Source organism: Poecilia reticulata, linkage group LG2 (genome assembly GCF_000633615.1).
Source record: "Poecilia reticulata strain Guanapo linkage group LG2, Guppy_female_1.0+MT, whole genome shotgun sequence".
NCBI classification, from domain to species: Eukaryota; Metazoa; Chordata; class Actinopteri; order Cyprinodontiformes; family Poeciliidae; genus Poecilia; species Poecilia reticulata.
The window spans coordinates 4,892,182-4,913,482 of NC_024332.1; the positions used below are offsets into that span (position 1 = coordinate 4,892,182).

The following is a 21,301-nucleotide window of genomic DNA, read 5'->3' on the forward strand; positions in this document are numbered from 1 at the left end:
TTCAGTTCAGGTCTTGGGAACAAATTTTATGAACTTTGGGTTTTTAGTGATTGGTTTGAGTCATTGTTTTATTTTCAGGGTGAATGATCAAACCAAAAGCTGCAATGAGTTTTTTTTTTCCCCAAGTTTGAATTTATTATGGAGTTGCTTTAAAGTGGTTGCTCAAGGAATTGTTTCCGTAGCATTTTTTCTACTTACAGCCGTCAGACAGGAGTTATTGATGGATAATTTACAAAGTCAGCTTTTGGAGTATTTTCAGGACAACTTACTGAAGCTTAGAGAAAATCTCGCTCTGAACAGAAATCTCACAGGTCCAAGGAGTCATCCCCATGTTGGYGTTGCTATCAGGCCAAAATCTTCAGTCCGTCTGTTTATATTCTGTCGACTCTCTGCAGCTTTATCAGTTATACTCACCAGTTTGTACATTTTTCTTTTTATGAAGGGTCTAAATCAAACATAATTCCCAGAATTTMCCTATTTTTTTTGTATCCAAATAGGACAACTTAATTTTTTTTAACTTTAAATCCCAGCAAAATATGAGTAATCATCTTAAACATTTTTTTTTATTGTGTTTTGTGAAGTTGTTTTTTTAGTACTGTTGTTGCTGGAGTCTTCACAAGATGCAAAAAATAATAATCCATCATTTTTCTTCCATCTTGTCCGAACATTGAAAACGGATGCCGTTAAATTCTTAGAACCTTGACTGAGAGCAGCAGTAGTAATCATTTCTTGATTGCAAAGAAAAACAAACACATTCTCTGTTTTCACAGTCACTGTGTCTAATTTGGATATTTTTATAGTCTTGGTTTTTTGCATGAAATTAATCAAAATGTATTGGCACAGCTGATGGAAAATGTGCAGAAAGCCATAGATTAATTAATATATATATTTTTAAGTGTCTTAAATGCAGCTTTATGATTTCCAAATATTATAAAAAATTCTCCAGCTCAAAGTGAAGAGAAGAAAACCCTCCAATTTATAAAATTCAACATTACCAGCTTTTACTCTCTTTTTACTCAATTATGCATAGATGCATATTTCTAATTGGGTAAATATTACATTTGAAAATGTCAAAAATAATATTTAGCTATTTAGTTTTTTGTGTAGTGCATTAAGTGTTAAAACATGCCCTTTAATAAAAAAGATAGGAAGATAATTATTTAATATTCATGCGGTAATTTAGGCCAAAGAACAAACAGAAAGGGTTTGATTCCTAACATACAGCAATGCAGAGTTAGGAAATGTTTATTTCAGTTGTTGGAGACTTGACTTGTAAAGAAATGATGAAGAGAAGCTTGTATTTAGTTTCTATAAATTATATATCAATTGTGCTTCTTTATTTTTCCAAAAATTTCAGCAAAATAAGAAGATTTCGGCACTAAAAGCTGCTTACAGCAGCTAACAGCAGTCGACTAGAACAGAAGAAAGATCCTGTTGTTTTGGCACTTTACAATAAAAATTGCTCCCTCCAGTTGCCCGTCATCGTTTTATATTTTTTGTGTGTGTCTTAAAAGCTGAACGTTTCTCTTCTTTCAGTCTGTCAGATGAACAGACAGCTAAATTACAGCGTTTTAATGTCAGTTTTAATGTTGTGTCTCAAAGCTTTTCTACTAAAAGGGGTCTCAGCACCTCATCTAGTCAGAATGATGTGGAAAATCTCTGAAAATGAATACCTCTTTTGAACAAAGTACACAATGTACAAGAAATGCGGTGGAGGATAAAGAAAGACCTCGTCGCTAAGCATCCCTCTCTGGATCGCTGTGTGCAAACAAAGCAGAAGAGTTAAACTGTCCCCACAATTTTATTTGAAAATGTCCCGCGACATTTTACCCTAATTTTAGCACCTCATCTGATGTGCAGTCTCATTTTTAGAGAGGATATAAGGGTTTCCACATAAGCTGAAGTACACTGTGAGTGCAGTTACTTGGCAAGTGAACATTTTGATCATATTTTCCAACTCCAATCTGTGGAAATGTGAATCCTTATTGGATTTAAGCTCATCAGGTGAAATGTGTTGTGCATAATTTCCAGGCAGCTTGTACTCTGTAGAGGGAATGGTTGAAAAAAAAAAAAAAAAAAATTTTAACCAACTTTTTTCAAAGGGATTTTGCCCTCTTGTGTCAAATTGTTCTGCCGTGCGCACAGAACTGTCGAGCATTTTATTGAAAAATAGTCAACAGGGATGCAAGAAATGTATTGATGGAAAAAAATAGGAGCCGCAACCTCCCTGGAGAGCCCAGAAGAACAAGATGTTCAGAGCTCAGAGACGTTGCCAAGACGAGGAAGACTGAAACCCGGCCATTACTGAACAAGAATCATGAGATGAAACGTCAAAACTGGACCAAGAAATACCTGAAAACAGATTTTTTTTTTAAAGGTGTTACAGACTGATGATATAAGTGTGTCTGRACACCCAGCTCCACTTTGACTGAGACATCAGTAAGGCTTACTGGTATGTGCTGATGTTATTAAAGATGAGCAAGTTGGACCTTTTCAGACTCAAGATGGACTATAAATCAACTTCCAAACCCAGTGGAAGTGGAAAAATCTTTGAAGAAGACAATGGTTTTCATGTGGGACGATGCTCCATCAATGCACTGAAATACTGCACTCAGATGCTAAAACTGACCAGGAACAGATGAAGAAACCGCCTCCGWGAATGACGAGATGCACTTATCCAARTTTTAAACYGTCTCTTGCATCTCATTTTAGTAATTAGAGCAATTAGCATTACTGTGTCTCTGTATGCATTTTGCATAGACTCTTTCAAAAGTTTACCAGCGTTTCTGAATCCAGCATGTTCTATCACATGAGGTTGAAAGCTCAAACATAGAAACAGTTCAACCTTTCTTTTATACCAGAGTAGCCTTCCTGTTGTCTTCTAAACTGTGACTCTCTTTAAGTTGCATCYTGAASAAACTACTGGTGTTGAGTTCAACATAGTTTTATCTAAGATACCTTATTGCATTCTCCCCCTGACTTTGTTTTTAACAGCTTTATATTAATATTTTCACACTTTGAGTCTTTTTCACACATTTACAAGTTCCACACTAATGGCTATTGCTCTTAGGGTGACCTAGTAGCTTACCACGATGCTTTCAATGATAAAAAAAAAACTTGAGAGTTTAAACATTCTTACCAGTTGGTTTCTCTTACATGAGTTTCTCTTTTTTATTTTCAAAGCTGCTGCTGTAACGCTTCAAACATCTCTATTTAAAAAGAAAGATTCTATGATTTTCTTCTTTTGAACCATGAAAATCACTCAACAACTCATGACCTCTTCTAGATTTTTTATGAGAATTACTTCTGCGATTGTCAAGAGGGTTAAAAAAAAAAAGATGAAGTTTTTGTACTGACACAAGATAATTCAAGACATTATGGTTGCAGTTCAAAGATCTGTCTGTTCCTGTACCATCACAGAGTGCTGCTCTTTAGACTTGACCTGCAGGGGTTATGAGCTACTGAGCCTCTTTCTAAATTACATRAATTGTGAGTGATATTAAAATGTCATAAAGTCTAAATTAGCTTTGTCAAAGTATCATGTGGGACAGAAAAATAGGGTCACTTCTGACAATCCCAAGGCATTAAGGTATTATAAATAAGAAATACAACTAAAAAAAATAAATAATTTGAAGTAAAATATAGTAAAACTGTATACTTTTTTCATGTGGAAAAAATTAGAAAGCCACACATTTCTTCCCTCTTAAGTAGCAAATCCTAACAGAAACATGGAGAACATTAGTACACCACATTTGAAAGTAAGATTGCTCAGTTTTAACCTGAGATATTTAGTTTGGTTCTTCCAACTGTTGAAGTGAGAGCGAACAGACCCAGAGAGCTCTCCGAGGCCTTCAGAGAGGAGATTAAAGCAGCTTAGGGGTCTGATGAGGGACTTAAAGTGCTGAAAACAACTTCCAACATGGCCACCTGTGGCTGTTCAAKCAATTTCACCCTGAAAGAAGACTTGAACAGGCTATATGAAGAGTCCAAAACCCCTAAAATGTCATTGCTAGATGCATAACAGACTCTTTCTTTCTTGATACGAACATACATGCCTGCACATCTTGAAAAAGACTGCATGAGTTTAACTTTCATGTGAGATGAGCATGGAAGCATAAAACAAAAATTCTGTGGAAAAAAAAGTACAGAATGTTTGGTTTTGGTGTGGTTATGTTTTTATTCCAGCTCATCAGAATCCAACATGAGTTTTACTGGATATCAGAGGGTTAAAATGTTAAAAATAAATAAATAAAGAATAAATGTCGTCTCCCACCTCTGATCAACAGACCTGCACCCTGAAACATGACAATGACCCAACACAGACCATTAAATCCACCCAGAACTGGACTTAAAATGGGCTAGACATAAAAGAAAAGAGAAATAATTTTAACTAATGGCGGTACAACTAGTCCTGACTTTTTCATCTCCTGGGACGCACATTTGTTTCTATTGTCAAGTTTAAAAAGTCATTTTTTGTTGAAAACTGAATGTTTTCATGATTGGATGCTTTCTACCAATCAGAAAACCTCAGTCCCGTTTTAGTTGAGATTGTTTAGTGAAGTCTTAAACCGTCAGATTTTTTTTCCTGTTCTTTTAAAATTAGGGCTGCATGCGATTAATCTAAAAAGTTTAATGTGTTAATATTGCATAATGCAGATTAATAGCATTACCTATTCTATTTTGACCTTAAAGTCTCTCTACCGCAGAGGGTATCTTCAAAGCAGGGCATTACACGGTCTTGTACTGTGCTGAACAATACAGACTGGGAAATGCGAGTGAAAAGACGAGTGAGGAGAGTCAGACTGATGTGCTCGACAAAAAGTTTTAGTTTAAAAAACACCGTGATTAGAATGAATGCCCTATGCAGAGGATATGGATATAGACCTCAATACAAGTTCGACTCCTGTCCTCGGTTCCTTAGCCGCAAGTCTCTCACCATCGTTTTCTCTGTCCGCTTCCTGTCTGATTGCTGCCAAATAAAGGCCTGTAGCACCAAAGCAATTCTTAAAAAAAAAAAAAATACCACAATGGACTACTGGGTAAAACCAAGGTAGTCTTCCACCGAAGCACAACCAATTTAAAGTTTCTAAATTACATTTGAAACAAAATGACTTCACCCTGAATATGAAATCATGGAAAACTGAAATGTTTGGTTTGAGACGGTAAAACATTTTCTTAAATGAAAACGTGCATTTTTACATTTCAAGGTTACAAAGTTAACTATATTAATTAATCACAGTGCGAGAGTGTGATTAATCTGATTAAATTTTTTAATCGATCGACAGCACTATATAAAATGCAACAACATTCATTAATGCATCTAGAAAACAAGTTTCCATTTTAATTCCTCTTGTGTTTTTTGTCCTCAGCTCTGTTCAACCTAATTCCTGTGGGTCTGAGAGTCGTGGCCATCCAATCAGTCAAGACGGGTCTCTACATCGCCATGAACGGAGAGGGTCACCTTTACTCCTCGGTGAGTGCACCGGCGACACGCGCTCAGACAGGTTTATCAGAGGCTGCTAACGGACACCGTCCGCCATCACAGCTGCTGTCTTCAGCTCTGCCGAGAACCGCGTTTGGTTCCTCTTGGTTTTAGATGCGCTGCGGTCCCCTCGGGGACTTTAATTAGACACAAACGGAAATATCGGCCCAGCTTTATCCACCAGGGTGAGTTGTTGGCCAGTGGGGCTTGAAGATGATGCATCTGTTGACTTAAGCTGTGATCAGAGGTGGGAGACGACATTTGGAAATTACCTGAGCTTCCAAAGGAGAGATGTGGCTTATTGAATGTCAGAAAGTGTTTTATATTCTTGTTTTTTGAATTCAAACGAAAACTAGAACTTATTTAGTTCACCAAATAAGGGTTTACAAAGGTTGTAACAAATTGATTAGTTTACAAGATGTTGTATCCAAATATCTGAAAAAATGTAAGCAGTTAAAATTACATTATTCCAAATGTATATGCAGCACCTTCCACATTTAGTGGCATCCCTGCACAGCAAATTTGGAAGTGTTCAGTCAACTAATACAGCGTTAAATTCAACATTTTGAAAGTGTCTATATTGGTCCACTCTGGATGGTGTAGAAATTACACTTTTGAAAGTGTCATTTGTGATATAGTTGAATCAACACTCAGTAGTTGAAATTAAACAGTGTTGACTTACTCAACACTAGTGTATTTTGTCAAAAGTTAACACTATGAACGTGTTAATGTCACACAGAAGTGTAAAGTATATATTAACATAGAAATCTGAGTTTTGAAATACTACTGGCAGGGTGTGCTGTGGTGGCACAGGTGTTAAGCACAACCCACATATGGAGGCTCTAGTTTTCAATGCGGCTGTTGTGGGTTCGCTTCCCAGTCTTCCCCTTCTCTCATTACCCACATTTTGTCAATTTACTACCAAATAAAAGCCACTAGAGCAATTAAAACCTTTTTTTTTCAGAAACTATTGGCCATCAATAATCCCCAAATTCATTTTAAAAGACATTAGAAGCCACTTGAATCTACAAAAGCACCAGCACCATTTGCAGAATATAATCTACTTTTATTTCAAAACATCAAACAGCACTGACAGCAATATACAACAAAGGTCATACATTCATAGTACTTTGCACTGAAGGTGAAGTGTGCTTTGAAAGTTCATTGGAAGCAGCCATGGATGGTTTTGTGATCACTGATGGTGAAGTGTCTTTGGTGCTGCTCTTGTTTTCACCAACATGAAGGAGGAAGACTTCCTGCCTGGAAGGAAAAACAGGAAATATAGCAGAAATATTAGGATAATAAATACATATTTTAAAAAGAATTATGAGCAAAACTAATCAGACTCACTTGTGTGTGTCACCATGATCTTCATTCAAATTACTCTGCCCACCAGGTTTACAAGATAAAGCATAAAAAGTCAGAAATAATTACTAAAGAAATTAGTCAGCTTATAGAAAAATTTTTGGACAGCATTAAAAGTCGTGCCAACCTGTCTGAAGAAATGTGTTGAAGTCATCATAACAGGCTTCAGTCACCAACATGACACACTAACAAAGAAAAAACATTTTGGCAATTTTTAGATATGCCACAGGTACAAAATACCAGAGTCAAATGGCTCAATTGCCTCCTCATTTTGTATGTTCTCCAGAGTCCTGCTAATCACCTAATTATTGTATTCAGGTGTGGTGCAGCAGCGGCACATCTAAATGTTGCAGGACAGTGGCCCTCCAGGACTGGAGTCTGACACCTATGGGACAGATCAAGCCAACGGTCCAGCATAGCCAGCACTGGTGTTAACGCTATAAAATGAACGCTCTCTATCGAGGTATCACCCATGGAGGGATTTCTTTATTTAAATGGGTTCATTTTTCAGAGGGACACAAAGTCAGGGTATCGTGATTTTAGTAATTACATGTTTATAAGAGCGATTTTCTGTTCTCCTTCCATGGTAGTGTGCAGCTTTCAAACGGAAATAAAACACTTTTTAATATAAGTTGCTGCTTTGACATGATCACAGAACTGCCAAAACATATGCACATAAATATAAGGTGTAAAGTTTACCTTCGACCAAATGCCCCCCAAAGGAATCCCAGCGCCCGCCTTTTGTAAAATTTTCCGCCAGCGCCCTCTACCGTCCTCTGAACGCCCCCTGGGGGGCGGTACTGCCCACGTTGAGAACTGCTACAGTAGCGGAACAAGACGGCGTCTGCCAGGGGGCGGGGCTAATGACCAGGCCCAAATAATAAAGCTCATAATAATTTAACTTTACAACATGGACATGCTGTAAGTCATCACAGCATGTCCGCAACAGCGGAGCTAACAAGTTTCATCACCAGAAAGACCGACTATGTTATTTTGAAGTCCATCTGACATGAAGTACAACAAACCAAGAGAAGAACAGAAACATCAGTCTACTGGTCACTAATGATGAAACGACACAAATTCAAAACATGTTAACGTAATCCGTAGAAATGCTCTAGCTAGTTTGACATTTGTTGCCAAGTGACTCATAGACATAATATAAGGATAGACGCCTCATGGACCGCTCTCGCCTATTGTCGCTGACGAGATTTAGGGCGGCCATCTTGGAGCTCAGCTTATGTGTTTAGCAGGAACAATGACGTATCAGCGCATTTAATCGATCATAACCCGCTTTTTTGTTACTAGAAACCATATTCAAACATCTATCAAAGCTACATTTATAAACAATTGTATTATAGTTCAGCATATTTAAATATGCTTAGTGGCTATAACAATAGAATAGGAATGGAATATTCTGATATTGATATATGATGAGCATAATAAAAAGCACACAGCCGTTCATAATTTAATAAATTATTTAGTAATATCAATACATATTTATATAACTATACAAACACAAATAAATAATGATTAATACTGAGTCTGTCTGTCTGTATGTAATTTTTATTTTTTTGGTTTCCAGCCGACGAGTTCTAGCTTCAGAGTGATTCAGCAGCTGAGATCCTATGTGTGATTCATCCATGCTGCAGTGAATCCGTCTCTCTTTAAAGATATCTCCCACTTCTTCCTCACATCGTGTCTTTAGGAAACTTTCAAAACGGAAGATTTGGGATGTATCTTACTAGTGAAAGAATTACTTATAAATTTACCACCTGTGTAAACTTTGCTGGTGAATGTTATAACACATAAGTTTGATAATATGTGTTATATTGTTTCATTTCTAACATAGGCTCTTGTGTCAGATAATCCAAGTCAATGTTCGAGAAAAATAATTTTTTTTAGATTTACGGAATCTCAGTTAGCCTTCATAGCGGGGCTGAACCCGTATTACACCAAGCACTGTAGCTAATATTAGCTGGTATCTTGCCGGTGGACATAAATACAGTAAAGTAATATTCTAATCACAATATATACACAATAATATGTCCATCTTACTTGTGAAATGTTGTCTGTGGAGCCCTCACATCAATAATCCATAGATCCGAACAACAATATCCCTCAGTGCTCAGCCATCTTATGCTGTTTTGATTGAGCAAAGTAGGAGGGTATACCGCTCCAAGATGGCCGCCGTATTTCCTGCGCCGGAGCAGCCAATGCAGGGTCTAGTTTTATATTATGTCTATGAAGTGACTGATGATGACATTGGTGACAAGCAGTGGTGGAGAAAGTACTCAAAAAATTTATTTAAGTAAAAGTACAAATACACAGACAAAAATGTACYAAAGTAAAAGTAAAACTACCACATTAACATTTGTACTTAAGTAAAAGTAAAAAAGTACTGGCTTTTAAAAATACTTAAGTATTAAAAGTAAAAGTACTTGCTGAATGGATTACCTAATTGCTAATATCATTAAGKGTACCGATCGTATTTAATTTTAATACATTAGAAATGTGCCATTTTAATGAACAATGCCACATGAAGCATGTTTTTATTGAGTTTACTCTGTAACATAGTTTAGACTTAGATATGTGATTCTATGCATCATAATTCAGGGATGGAAACATCTCGTCTCCTGTCCTAACATGACATGAACTTCACTTTTTTAAAGAAACTATTTTTAAAGAAATCCAACAGAAAGGGGATGGAAAGAAGGTGGATGGGAGAGGACAGGCAACCAAGGAGCCAGTAGCAGTGTTGTAGTCAAGACCACCAACCCAAGACCAAGTCAAGACCAGCACCCCGCGGTCTACGTGACACAAAAAATTAACTTTTACCTATCAAAATTACTTCTCAAATTGATCTGAAAGATCCACATTCCCATAAAAAAACTAGATATTAAATACTTAGAGCTAAAATAAATTTAATCAGTAAATATCCGTCCGTCCAGAAGCATCGGATTGTTCCTGAATGTCATATCACTATATTGCACTTTGGTCACAGCGTTGTCCCATATATGCGACACCTCAGTYAACACCTCCACACAATAATTCAGTGCATGAGTGACAAACTTTTTTTCATCGCAGATGCAACATGTGTGTCTGTACAGCTAGCTTTGCTAGCATCAGGTCTACGGAGCTGACCTTTCTTTAAGCTTTCCTTCCAAGTGACGCTAAAAGTTGGACGAAGTCCCACCGTCTGTGAAAGCGAAGCGCTGCTGATTTTACATGTCGCCATATCAATTTATGTAGCGCTATTATATTACTGATGATTAGACAGACATCACCTCCTGCTCAGAGGAAACCACTGCACATGTCTCAGAGCCACGTGCGAGTAAAGGTAGAGGCGATGGGTGACAACAGACACGTAAGTCCCTTATTGCTTGGATTTTACGGCGCCACCTTAAGTCCCTGAACTTCACATTTTAACGGAAATAAAGAGCAATGCGACTTGGATGTAACGAGTAACGCAACACTTTTGTAGAAATGTAGTGAAGTAGAAAGTACAGATAACTTACTGTAAAATGTAGTGGAGTAAAAGTAGAAAGTACCCATTATTAAATCTACTTAAGTAAAGTACAGATACACGAAAATTGTACTTAAGTACAGCAACGAAGTACTTGTACTTTGTTACTTCCCACCACTGGTGACAAGCTTTACCCAGAATGCACCTGGAGACAATAAGGACAATTMATTTGTAGTTTTGTGTGTCATAAAGTTAACTATAAGAGTGAAAATAAAACCAGTCATGTAGCACAACATTTTATTCAATAATTTACATCCACTATGTCACTAAAATCAGTCAGTCTGGAAATGTTTTTAGCAACCATGAGTCAACAATGGGGCACCCTACTATATAATCTACTGGGGTATTGTATACAGTTTTCATCAGGAGAGGGCTCTTCTTTACAGTTCAGATGTGATAAAAAAAAAATGGATCTCTAAAGGCATGCTCTGCCTCCCATGTGGGCCCCCTCTAGGTCCCCCCTGCTGCAACTCCCCCCACCCGTAGCTCCTTCCCTGAAGCGATGTCACAAATATGTTACAATTGTGGGAGGAACTGTCTGATGTTGATTTCTAAATCAGCAGCGGATTGAGTTACTGTTGGTGTTAATTTAGAAATCAACACTGGACTGGATTGCTTTTTGTTTTACTCTTTGGAACTCTTTAGTGTTAGGGAAACTAACACTCACTAACAATCATGTTGTTGAATTACCTCTGTATTTTTAACATACAACACTTGCACTGGAAATCTAACACTTTTGAATTTGCTGTGTGGTGCCACTAAATGTAGCAAAGAACAGTCAAGACCTCATTTGACGTTAATAATTAGGAAAACGGCAACAACAAAAAATATCACTAAGGCTGTCAATCTGCCTAAATGACAAATATTCCTTCAGTTTGAGTGAATTTGACAGTGATGTGTTTCGGTGTCCTTGCCAGAAGCATTGCGGCAAAGACCAGCAGATGTGAAAATGGTAAAATCAAAAGCAAAATTACTCTGAGGAGACGGGGAGAACAGTATGAAAGACGAGGTTTGACAGAGAAATGGAGGAGGAGGAGGTGAAGAGCAAGCAGAGCAGCGAAGAACAGAGGGAAGGTGAGGTACAGGAGCTGCGATGTGGGTAAGATGGAGCAGAATATGAATTATTTCCATGCTGACTCTTCAGAAGGAGTTCACACTCATCCACCGATGTCCYTTACTTCCTGCTTCATCCCTCCTTCCTCCCCCTTCTTTTCTTTTTTGGGGGGAAGATGACAAGAGGGGACAAGAGGTGATGAGATGAGAGGATAGGTGATTGAGGGGACGGGGGAATAGAAGCGGGCAGGAGGGGAAGAGGTCAAATGAGGGAAACGAACGTGACAGCTGAGAGGAACAAAGGTACGAAGAGGGAGCAGATATGAGAAAGGAAAAGAAAAAGCAGGGTAAAAACTGCTTTAGAAAAGATTTGAAAGAGGAAAAGAAAAACGTGTAAACAGATGAGGGAGTTGGAAAAGAACCAGGAAGGATTGAGAGGAGGAAACATTGTTTGTAAAGGGATGAGAGGAAGAGAAAATAGTAATTGGGAAGAGGACTAACGGCGCTCTGCGCCGCTCTGCTGGGCTTTCTCAGCCTGTCGCTGAAAGTCACAGATGCATGAGGGCTTCCTGTAAATAATTGAAGAGGGGGAGTCCCTCCATTCGCACACAGCAGAAGTCCCCTCCAAAGCTGCACACGGAGAGGAAAAGTGAGAACGTTTGATCGCGTTCCAGCTTGAGGACTGGTGTCCTGGCAGCTCCATGATAACGAATGTATAAATCATCAACGGCAGGTCTAATTCATCCTGATGTCAGCGCGGCTTTATGTTTAATTGGTTGCTCCGTTGGTCCTGGCAGGTAAGGATGGCGTGGCCGGGCTGGAGAGATGCTCATTAAACGTTACAAGGGCGCCTCCACACTGCAGCTCTGCTGTTGACTTTTTATACTTCATATGAAGTGAACTGCTTGTTTACTGGACACAAATGGGGTTAGTTTTTCCTTCGCCCGATCGAGGTATGGTGGAGGTGACAGGATGTCGATATGGATCAGGCCGCAGTGCCTTTAACTTCAGAGAAACAAGGATCACTTGTCAGTGGTCTTTTCTGTAAAATGTTCGGGATAGGGCACAACATTTTCCAACTGGAAGGAAAAATATTACAAAGCAGGGTGTCGGCTAGCAGAAGTCAGCACATTTTCTTTCTGCTTCATGTCCCAGCAGCTGATTCGTGTTTTATGCTTTCAGTGATCATTCATTTTATCCATTTCGTCTGAATTTAAAGGAGAGAAACATGAGCAAAAGCAACTAATCCCACGGACAGGTACACAATGTAGGCATAAAAATAAGATACAATGGGACGGACGTATTCAGTGCCTTGATAAAGCATTCATTCCTCTTGAAGCTTTCTCAACGTTTTTTCACGTTGCATCCTTAAACCTCAATACATTTGAATTGTGAAGTGAAGGTAAACGAATGCATTGTTCCCTGAATTTTTCGGAAATAGATCTGAAAATTGTTGCAGCAGCAGAAGGTACCCAGCAGGACAACTTTACAAGACACTTTAAACAAAAATTTATTTTTCTGCAACAAGCATGCAGTCCAGTGTAAGGGACTCTGTCCAGCTGGCTGAATAATACTTTAGCATTAAAAATGCAAGTTCATAACACTTGGAATATATTCTCCAACAGTTCTTGCACTCCAAACGGTCTTTTTGGGATAAACAGCGATATTGCGATGGAGATCTTTTCACAATGTATTGTGCAGCTGTGATTCACATCCCCACTTTCCAGTTAATTCAGCCCCATCCAACCTTTTCATAAATACATTTTAGCATCATCCTCAGAGCCACAGAATAATGTAAAATATGTTTTGGGCTACAGATGATTTCTCATTTTGGCATAAAAAGAAGTCAAATCTTTTCCAGCTTAAACGCAGAGTATTTATATTCATATAATGTTTTTGCATGAGAATGTTGCTTCGTGATAATAGATTAATACTCCTTTAGGGCTAATTCCTTATCCCCTTTATTTAAAACAGTTGCTGCAGATTTGGCCACGCATGCTAGGTTTTATTAACTCAAAATCCACGGCATCTGGCACCGCCTTGTTGCTGCGTTGGGGTGCGCATGCGTCAGAGTAACAGATGGCGCTGTGTGCAATGAGCTGCTATGTGATAATTATGAAGCATGCTGGGGAAAGTGGGGGGAAAAGAAGTGCTGATGAGTCTGGGATCGTGTGTGAATGAGACGAAAGGAGACGACTGTGTGTCCCTRGGTGTTAGGTGGGAGCATGTGAGAAGAAAGGTGAAAGAGGAAATTGAGTTTAACAAAGTTGGTGCGCATCTCTTGCAACACACCCCTGTTGGTCATGCACCTACTGCTGCTTCGTTCACATCCAGAGTTGGAGAAAGTTACGAGAGAAGATCAATATTAATAGAGTAAATTCAGATGCCTTAGCTTATATTTGTACATTTAGCCAATCTTTATCCTTAAGAATCAGTGTGTTAATGACCCTGAAGTATTCATTCATGTAGGATGTAATAAATATGCAAATAAAATCAGTAGAGCACAGTAGTATACCTGRACGTTGTATAGAAAACACAATAAAGCTAACTAAATTCTAACGAATAAAAAATTCTAATGAATAAGTTTAGACAAAAAAATGTGGTCACATTTTAATTAATATTCTAATAATATTACATACATTTATTAAAAATTGTGCAAACCTTGAATGTRAATCAGTTTGAGTCACATAGAAAGACAGACTAGAATGGAAATGTAGCTAATATAATTCTCAATAAGTTGTAATTGTAATGAAAAAGATAAATAAATTTGTGATAAATGTCTCATCAAAATATCTCTAAAATAAAGAATTTATTGAATTTTTCTGATAATTTCTATGAATCAATATATATTCAGAAAGCATATCAACTCCCACACATGCAAGTGAATTAAAGATGTTTTTTAAAAGAGACGTCAATAAAATTGTTTTATTTTCACACATATTGTGTTAAATTTGTTTTGTAGCCTACACTATGCAAATTATACATGTGTGTTGTGMACTGTCTGCATAATTACTGAGGTTCAATTACTGCTGTTACCCTTATGTTTATTTAAAACWGAAGTTTTGCTGACCACCTACACGCCAGCATTAGAAATGGAAATGGATTCCTACATTAGGTCCTGGATAGGGAGGCTATTTAAATGAATCCACTTCATCTTCATGTTGCTGCTCTTTAAGTATGACCAGCTCAGCTTCTTCTTCTTCTTTGTTGCTGAAGGACACAAAGTCACCTTTTGTGAAAAGCCATCTTACACTCAAGACCTTGACTCTGTTAAGAGCTGTTTTCTTTTTACATGAATTTTAACATGAATTTTACTCAAATCTGATTCATTTCAAATAATTTTGTAGCCTGCATCTTAGAGAAAATAAACAATTTTTCTCTACTAAAAGCCAACTCGGTCACCATTAATGGTTGTGAATAATTAGTGTTTAGAGGCAAACTGTAAATAAAACTCCAGAAATTAACCTTTCAGTTCAAATTGAATAATCCTGATGCTATATTTGATTCTGGTTACGTTTKTATGTTACTGTGATTTACTAAGGTACCTTTAGTTACCCATACAGTCAATATTCACCTTGACTAACTTTTATGCATAACTGTATTTTTAGTCAGATTAGGAACAGCATTGAGTTGGTAGTATTAGTATTAGTATTATTGAGAGGGATTTTGATGGGTTGTCTTTAGAGTCCAGGGTTCATCTCACAAGTTTTCTCTAGTATGCAGGGTTTTGTTTCAGTGCTGTGGCACAGATAGAGGCCTTACACCCTTTTGAACACTGTAGTCCTGTCATTTCATTTCTTCACACARCTCCAATCTGTCTGGACCGCCGCATGTTTCCTCAGAACAGGATGTTTTCGGCAAACACGGAGGTGTGTGCTCTGTACAAATCAAGCGGTGTGTGTCAGTCGCATGTCTGTGTACGTAGGTGTGCATCTCCATTCATAACACAGAACCGTGCGGCGCTCAGACAGATCGAGACCCGTCTACATCCGAGCAGATGAAAGGAGGGAGAAGTGGCACAGAGAATAGATGGTAGAACATGCGAGTCGTGACAAACACGTATATTTTCTAGTAACTAGAGAATAAATGAGTTACTTGGAAACTGTYGAGGCTCTTCAAGGATGCCACTCAATAAATTGCAACATGGAAGTACAGCAGGACAGACGTCGCAGTTACAAGTGAACCTTGAAAATATGACCATGTTAATATATAATTACACCTTGCTTTTAGCCTGCTTTTATTTGGTGGAATAGCAGCTTTTTTGATTGACTTGAAAATCTTCTTCACAAGTTCAAAGAATTAAAAACCTGTGGAGATTCTCCTTGAAACAAGACAATTTTACAAAAAAAACAAGTTCAAATAGAGGTTATTACTATTACTATAGTAACTATGTATCATCTGGATGTATCATTCAGTAATTTTCTATAGTTAAATAAATTAAATAATTTCTTTATTGCAAACCTCCCACCCCCTTCAAACTTWAAAAATAATTTACATAGAGGAAATAGATTATTAAAGTACCTGATGTTCAGTTTTTGGAATCATAAATAATGCAATATTTTCATTTTGGACATTTCTGAGCATGCTATTTATTTTTATTTAGTACATGGGGATGCAGAGTTGGTTGTCATTTTGTTCACATGTACATCCAGGTTATACCTGTAGACACATTATTTCATTGCCATGTACTTAACTGATGCATATCAACWAATTTCTGGTATTTTACGATAAATTATGGACATAAACACTAACAAAATGGTAAGATTTTGTGTATAATTTAATGAAATGAAAACTGGCCCAATAATACCTGGATAAAAATAACCTAAAAAATCCCTTTTCCTTGAGATATGTTGTGCCGATCGCTGTGTCTGTTGGAAAGAAGTGTAAATTGAAATGAATAAGCAGCTTGTTCCCAGCTGGTATTGGACAGAGAAAGGGGAAAAAATTTMATTTTTTGTCATTTGAGATACCAGAGATTTATCTTCCCTAGTAAAACGTAATTTAAAAGGCATAAAAATGACATCAGCCTTSAATCTGAACACAATATAAAAGGATATAAATTGTAAAAAAAAAAAAAAAAATAGAAAAAATGAATTTAGCTGATGCTTAAATAAAAAATTAATCAATCAATTAGGTATTTGAATTTACTCTGATTGGTAATCAGCAGGTCAACTACCGAAAGACCAGATTTATTTATTTTTCTTTTCAAATTTTTCATAGATATCCTTGTTTACATTATTTTATTCTGCATTCAAAAATGAAATTATTCCACAAAAACTACCAGATCAAACTGATTGACTCCTTTGATTSTGTTAGATATTAATGTGTCTTTTTGCTGAATAACAGCCTCCAGTTGTTTGCTGTGGTTTTCAATACATCTCCTGAAGAATCCCAACCTGTTCTTTGGCATTTCTTCTGGACAAGTGGAGTTATTTCTCGGTTTGCAACCTTACAGTCCATTCCTGTGCACAGCCTGAAAGAGAGTTTCTCCTCTTTCAGGTTGCAATAAATGACTTTGCAGTCATTTGGTAGTTTCTTCCCAGTTGAGGTCTTATTTCCTAAATCTGCCAGGCTTGTCCTGTGCTCTCTCCTTGTATTTCAAACCCTTTCCCAAGTTGCAAATTGTTAGAATACYATGCGTACACAATACTTGAGCATTACAGAGTTAAAGGACATTATTGCACAAGAGTGGTCTGTGCTACYGCTTAATAAGAAGTCAGTTTTTAGTGGGACCAATGGCTTTGGCTTTGATTTTTCTCAACTTTACTTTGAACTCTTTTGAATCTGCAGGACGATGTCGTGRAGGCTAATACTTCATAGAACAAATGGGATGAAACAGGAGCATTTTCTTCATTTTATTCTAGGTTAAACTGAGGAAAGAACTGACCAAYCTGAAATTGTCATGGAAATTTATTGATGTATGGAAGTCCAGTGATAACTTTTACCCAACTATTTTTACTTTTGGTTTGAAAATTTGTATTTTTATCCCCACAGGTTGTCGGGAAAACGCTTAATTTTGGTACGGAATGAACTAAAAACCATCTCAACTTTTAATTTGTTGCCAGGGAAATATTTTTTTTTACACCTTGCAGTTTTCCATAGTTTCAGTTACAGCTTTGCTCACTTGCAGCCTCAGCATTTCCGCCTCAGTTTGTCCACTGATACTGTAGTTTACCTYGGATCCCTCTGAAYGCCGGCTAGTTTTAAACAGGTTCTTAAGAGGCACCTGTGATGCTAGCTGCATTGCTGCTGACCCAAAATAAGAGCCAGATCTTCATTAGAGTAGCTGAATCAGTGCAGATCAGAATAAGTCATTCCTTTCTTAAGAACTCTTTACTCCTCTTCTTTTCTTGAGCAAACTCTCTTCTCTCCAGTCCTCTACTTCCACTTTTCTCTCTGGGATTCTGCTCTGGAGAATGATTTTTTTTTTTACCCAGAATCCCCCTGGGTAATTAGTGCTGTGATAATAACTGGTGTTGGAAACAAACACACCCACTTGCTGAACAGTGCATACAAACAGACGCACACAGACGAACATACGTCCTTTCATGGGCTCAGTTGCATAAAGTATCATTACACAAACAGCACCACAGAACAGGAGGTATAAATGCATTTTGAACTAAATTAGCTTTGATACTGAGGCTTTTAAAAAAAACTAAAACGTTGGTGAAAAACAGGWGTTTGCTCAGCAATCTCCCTTGTGTGAATTCTGACCCTGGAAGAAAATAAACAACATTTTTCACCTGAAGTCAAACCAAATTTTCTCCACACTGGTCAATAATTCTCAAATAGATGTTTGCACACAGATSCCATTTACAAAGCAGTCAATGTCATTTTATGGTGAGAATTACAGGCTTCCTACGCCGTCTGGAGATTCTTTTTGGGGGKTTTTGTCGCAGCTCGAAGTTTCTCGACTTTATTTCATATCTCATTGACGTAGTTGTCATTTCTTCTTTCTGTCCTTCAACTGTCTTCCTTTCTTTTCTTTCATCCTTGATAGTTTTCCTTTCTGTATTTACTTTCTTCCTAGTTTTGAATTTTCTCTTYATCAATATCTGCCATAATTTGATTTAGGGCTGCACCGATTGCAGTTTTCTAGTCGATCATCGATTTTTAAAAAGCTTCACCGGYTGATTCCAAATTTGGCCGATACAGATTATTTTTTTGTTTGTCTGTGTGAAAAGTTTCTGTGGAAAAGATTGGTTTTGTATGTAAGTATCATCCAATCACCCAAAATTAAGGAAATCAGGGCCCATTTACTACTTTCATTAACAAATTMATTTTAAAATATAAATACTTAACTTCCTAGAGTTCTCAGTCCTTAMGTTTGGGAAAGTCTGGAGTTCATTKCTTGGAATACATGAAGGAACTTTGGACTTGTTGATTCTCTTTATGTCTTCACTGCATAAATCTGAAATATGCATAAAGACATCCTAGAATATTGATTACCTGTCCAATTTTGCATCTTTATGTAACATATTYATAGATATAAAACATTGTGGTTTAACTATACACGCTAAAATGAAGTTGTGTTATTAGTACCTCCATGMACTGTGCCAAAACTTGAGATTGCTTTTTCCTTCTTGTGTATGAATTCGTTATTTTTAGGCCCTTAATTGACGAGGGACGAAGCGCCGTCTGCCTTTATTTAGAGGGTTTTGGCGCGTTATCTAACATGCTAATGGGATCTCCTTGCTGATCATGGCTGGTGTGCATGCATGTTAGAGACTGCAATTCAAAAGATAATGACGTCCACGCGTGTGCGCACCGCATCGCTGTAGAGAAAAAAAAAAGAGTAATGAGAGAAATACAAAGATAAGAGCAGGCAGGCAGGGAGGGAGGGAGAGAATCCCCTGCTGTTTTTCCAATCAGGAGGCGTCGTCCTCCTCACTTGGTGATTTATTCTCTCTCCCCCTCTCCTTCATGTCCCAATTTCCACCCTTTCCCCACCTCMTTCTCCCTCCACACACACGCACCMGCCCTCCATTTCTTTCATTCATTTCTGCCTGTCTCTTTTCTGTGGGCAGCTTGTGAACATAGCTATTTAGAAACGACGACAGAAACGCATTCGGGCAGGCGCTTCTGTGAGAATGACTCACCTGTAACGCCGGGAGGTTTTCATCCCGGCTCATTCTTACAGTTCACTTATCCTTTTTTCCGAGTACACTTTGGAGGAGTTGTCACTGCCTCCGACATCACATTTCTTTTATTCTAAAAGCGCTGTTAAATGATGCATGACCTAACTGACCAGCATTAATAAGTTTCTGGCACTGCTTCGTGCCCACCAGCAAAGACCATTCTTCTTAAGCAAATGAATAATGAATCMRGGGTTGCAGGTCAGGACTAAATACATTTATAATTAGGTTATTCAATCYGCGAATGAAAAATAGCAAGCAGTTCAGGGAGCAACCGCTCTGTTGATATGAATCAAAATCATTTGTTTTCATGACRGGGGGGAAAAGAAATTGAGGTTTTATTCATTCATTATCACCTGTCTTGTGTTTTGCTGCCAAGCAGTGGTTTAGTCACATTTCATACCCCTCCGCTCATTCCCCAGAGCCACAAGTGTRTGTCTGATCCGCCTGGAGCCGCCTATACCTTTAATAACCGTGTCACTCCTCTGTTAGCGTGAGTGGATGTGGTAGAGCATGAGATGTGGCACATTATTGCTCTGTTAGATTACCAATGCGAGTGTTTTTGCGTTTGTGTTTATCTCGGAGGCCTCCCCGTAGACGCACACCCGCTGACCCCTCCCTCTCGGCGCTGGTTGGTTGCCACAGCTACAGTGTCGCCTCTCTTCCTCATGTTGCTATGAGACTCGGACCGACAGACCTGAGCTGAATGACAATGCATCTGTGGATCTGGCAAGAGGCCTACAGGAACCAATAAGAGACGGCGCAGAGACGAACACTTCCCAGTCTGGGACCGCGGGAGTGATTGTTTGGGTTGGCAGGAGCCGTCTCGTCGTGTTAGTTCTTTTGTCGCAGCATTAAATAATTACTACAAATTCTAAATCAAATCAAAGTGTTGCTTAAGATATTTTGACAAAACAAACCAAAAACCTTAATGTCAATAAATTTGCCAGGGTTAAATGAAGTTTAGCATAGAGATCAGTGTGATTGAGTTTCATCCTGAAATACATAATTAAGCAATGTAACCAAATTAAACACTTGTAAAAGTTAGCTCCTGTAACTCCTTCAATCGTCAAAGTGTTTCATATGTGTTTTCGCCATACAATTTCCACCTTTMTTTAGTTTGTATGGCTCAGTCTGTAACTCGTACCTATTCTTTTCTTTCTTTCCTTTGTTTTTTGTTTCTGAAAAGGTTTAGTTTGCTCACTATTTTGAGAAAATTAAGCTGATATTGTTGYGATTACTATGTATTTTGCTACTTCGACCAAAAAAGCTTGTTTTACTCATAACTAGAAATTTGAAAGTATTTGCAGAAGTATGAAGAAGTAAGCGATATCCCAAAACAGAGATGCAAAAGAAGGACATGCATTACAAAAATAATTTTGGTACCAAAATTACTTTTTTTACCTTTCTTCTGCTGATCTAGAAATTAAAAAAATAGGCAACAGTATATTTTTGATACGGACTACGTTGAGAAACAAACTCGTGCTGATCTGCATTCTGAAAATCTGAGATCCAGATACTCACAGCTGCTTCATCTCTGACCTTCTCAAAGGAAGACGATGCTATCTCAGACAGCCTGCTCGGGGCTGCAGGGACAGTCGGTAGCACTGGCAGACAGGATTTTTTCCCCTAGTTAGAATAACACCATGTCCCAGCACTGAAACACGCTCCACGGAAGAGAGTTTTGACACCTAGCAGCCGAACAGATGTGGGTGGGTAGGATGAGCTGTTTTGAGCTCTGTG

General features: G+C 38.0%; 1 protein-coding gene across 2 annotated transcripts in view; it reads left to right on the forward strand.

Moving 5' to 3' along the window:
* The window catches only part of LOC103475326 (fibroblast growth factor 14-like), a 52,241-nt gene extending 30,962 nt beyond the window's left edge, over positions 1 to 21,279 (forward strand). Inside the window, exons 3-4 of one of the 2 annotated variants that reach the window (XM_017303603.1) lie at positions 5,370 to 5,473; positions 20,144 to 21,279. In XM_017303603.1, coding sequence (XP_017159092.1) covers positions 5,370 to 5,473; positions 20,144 to 20,155 — 116 coding nt within the window. In that variant the 3' untranslated portion in view covers positions 20,156 to 21,279. Of the gene's footprint in view, positions 1 to 5,369; positions 5,474 to 7,165; positions 7,299 to 20,143 lie in introns of those variants that run through there. The other variant, XM_008426863.2, reaches the window with a different exon arrangement.
* Positions 21,280 to 21,301: the final 22 nt, after the last annotated feature.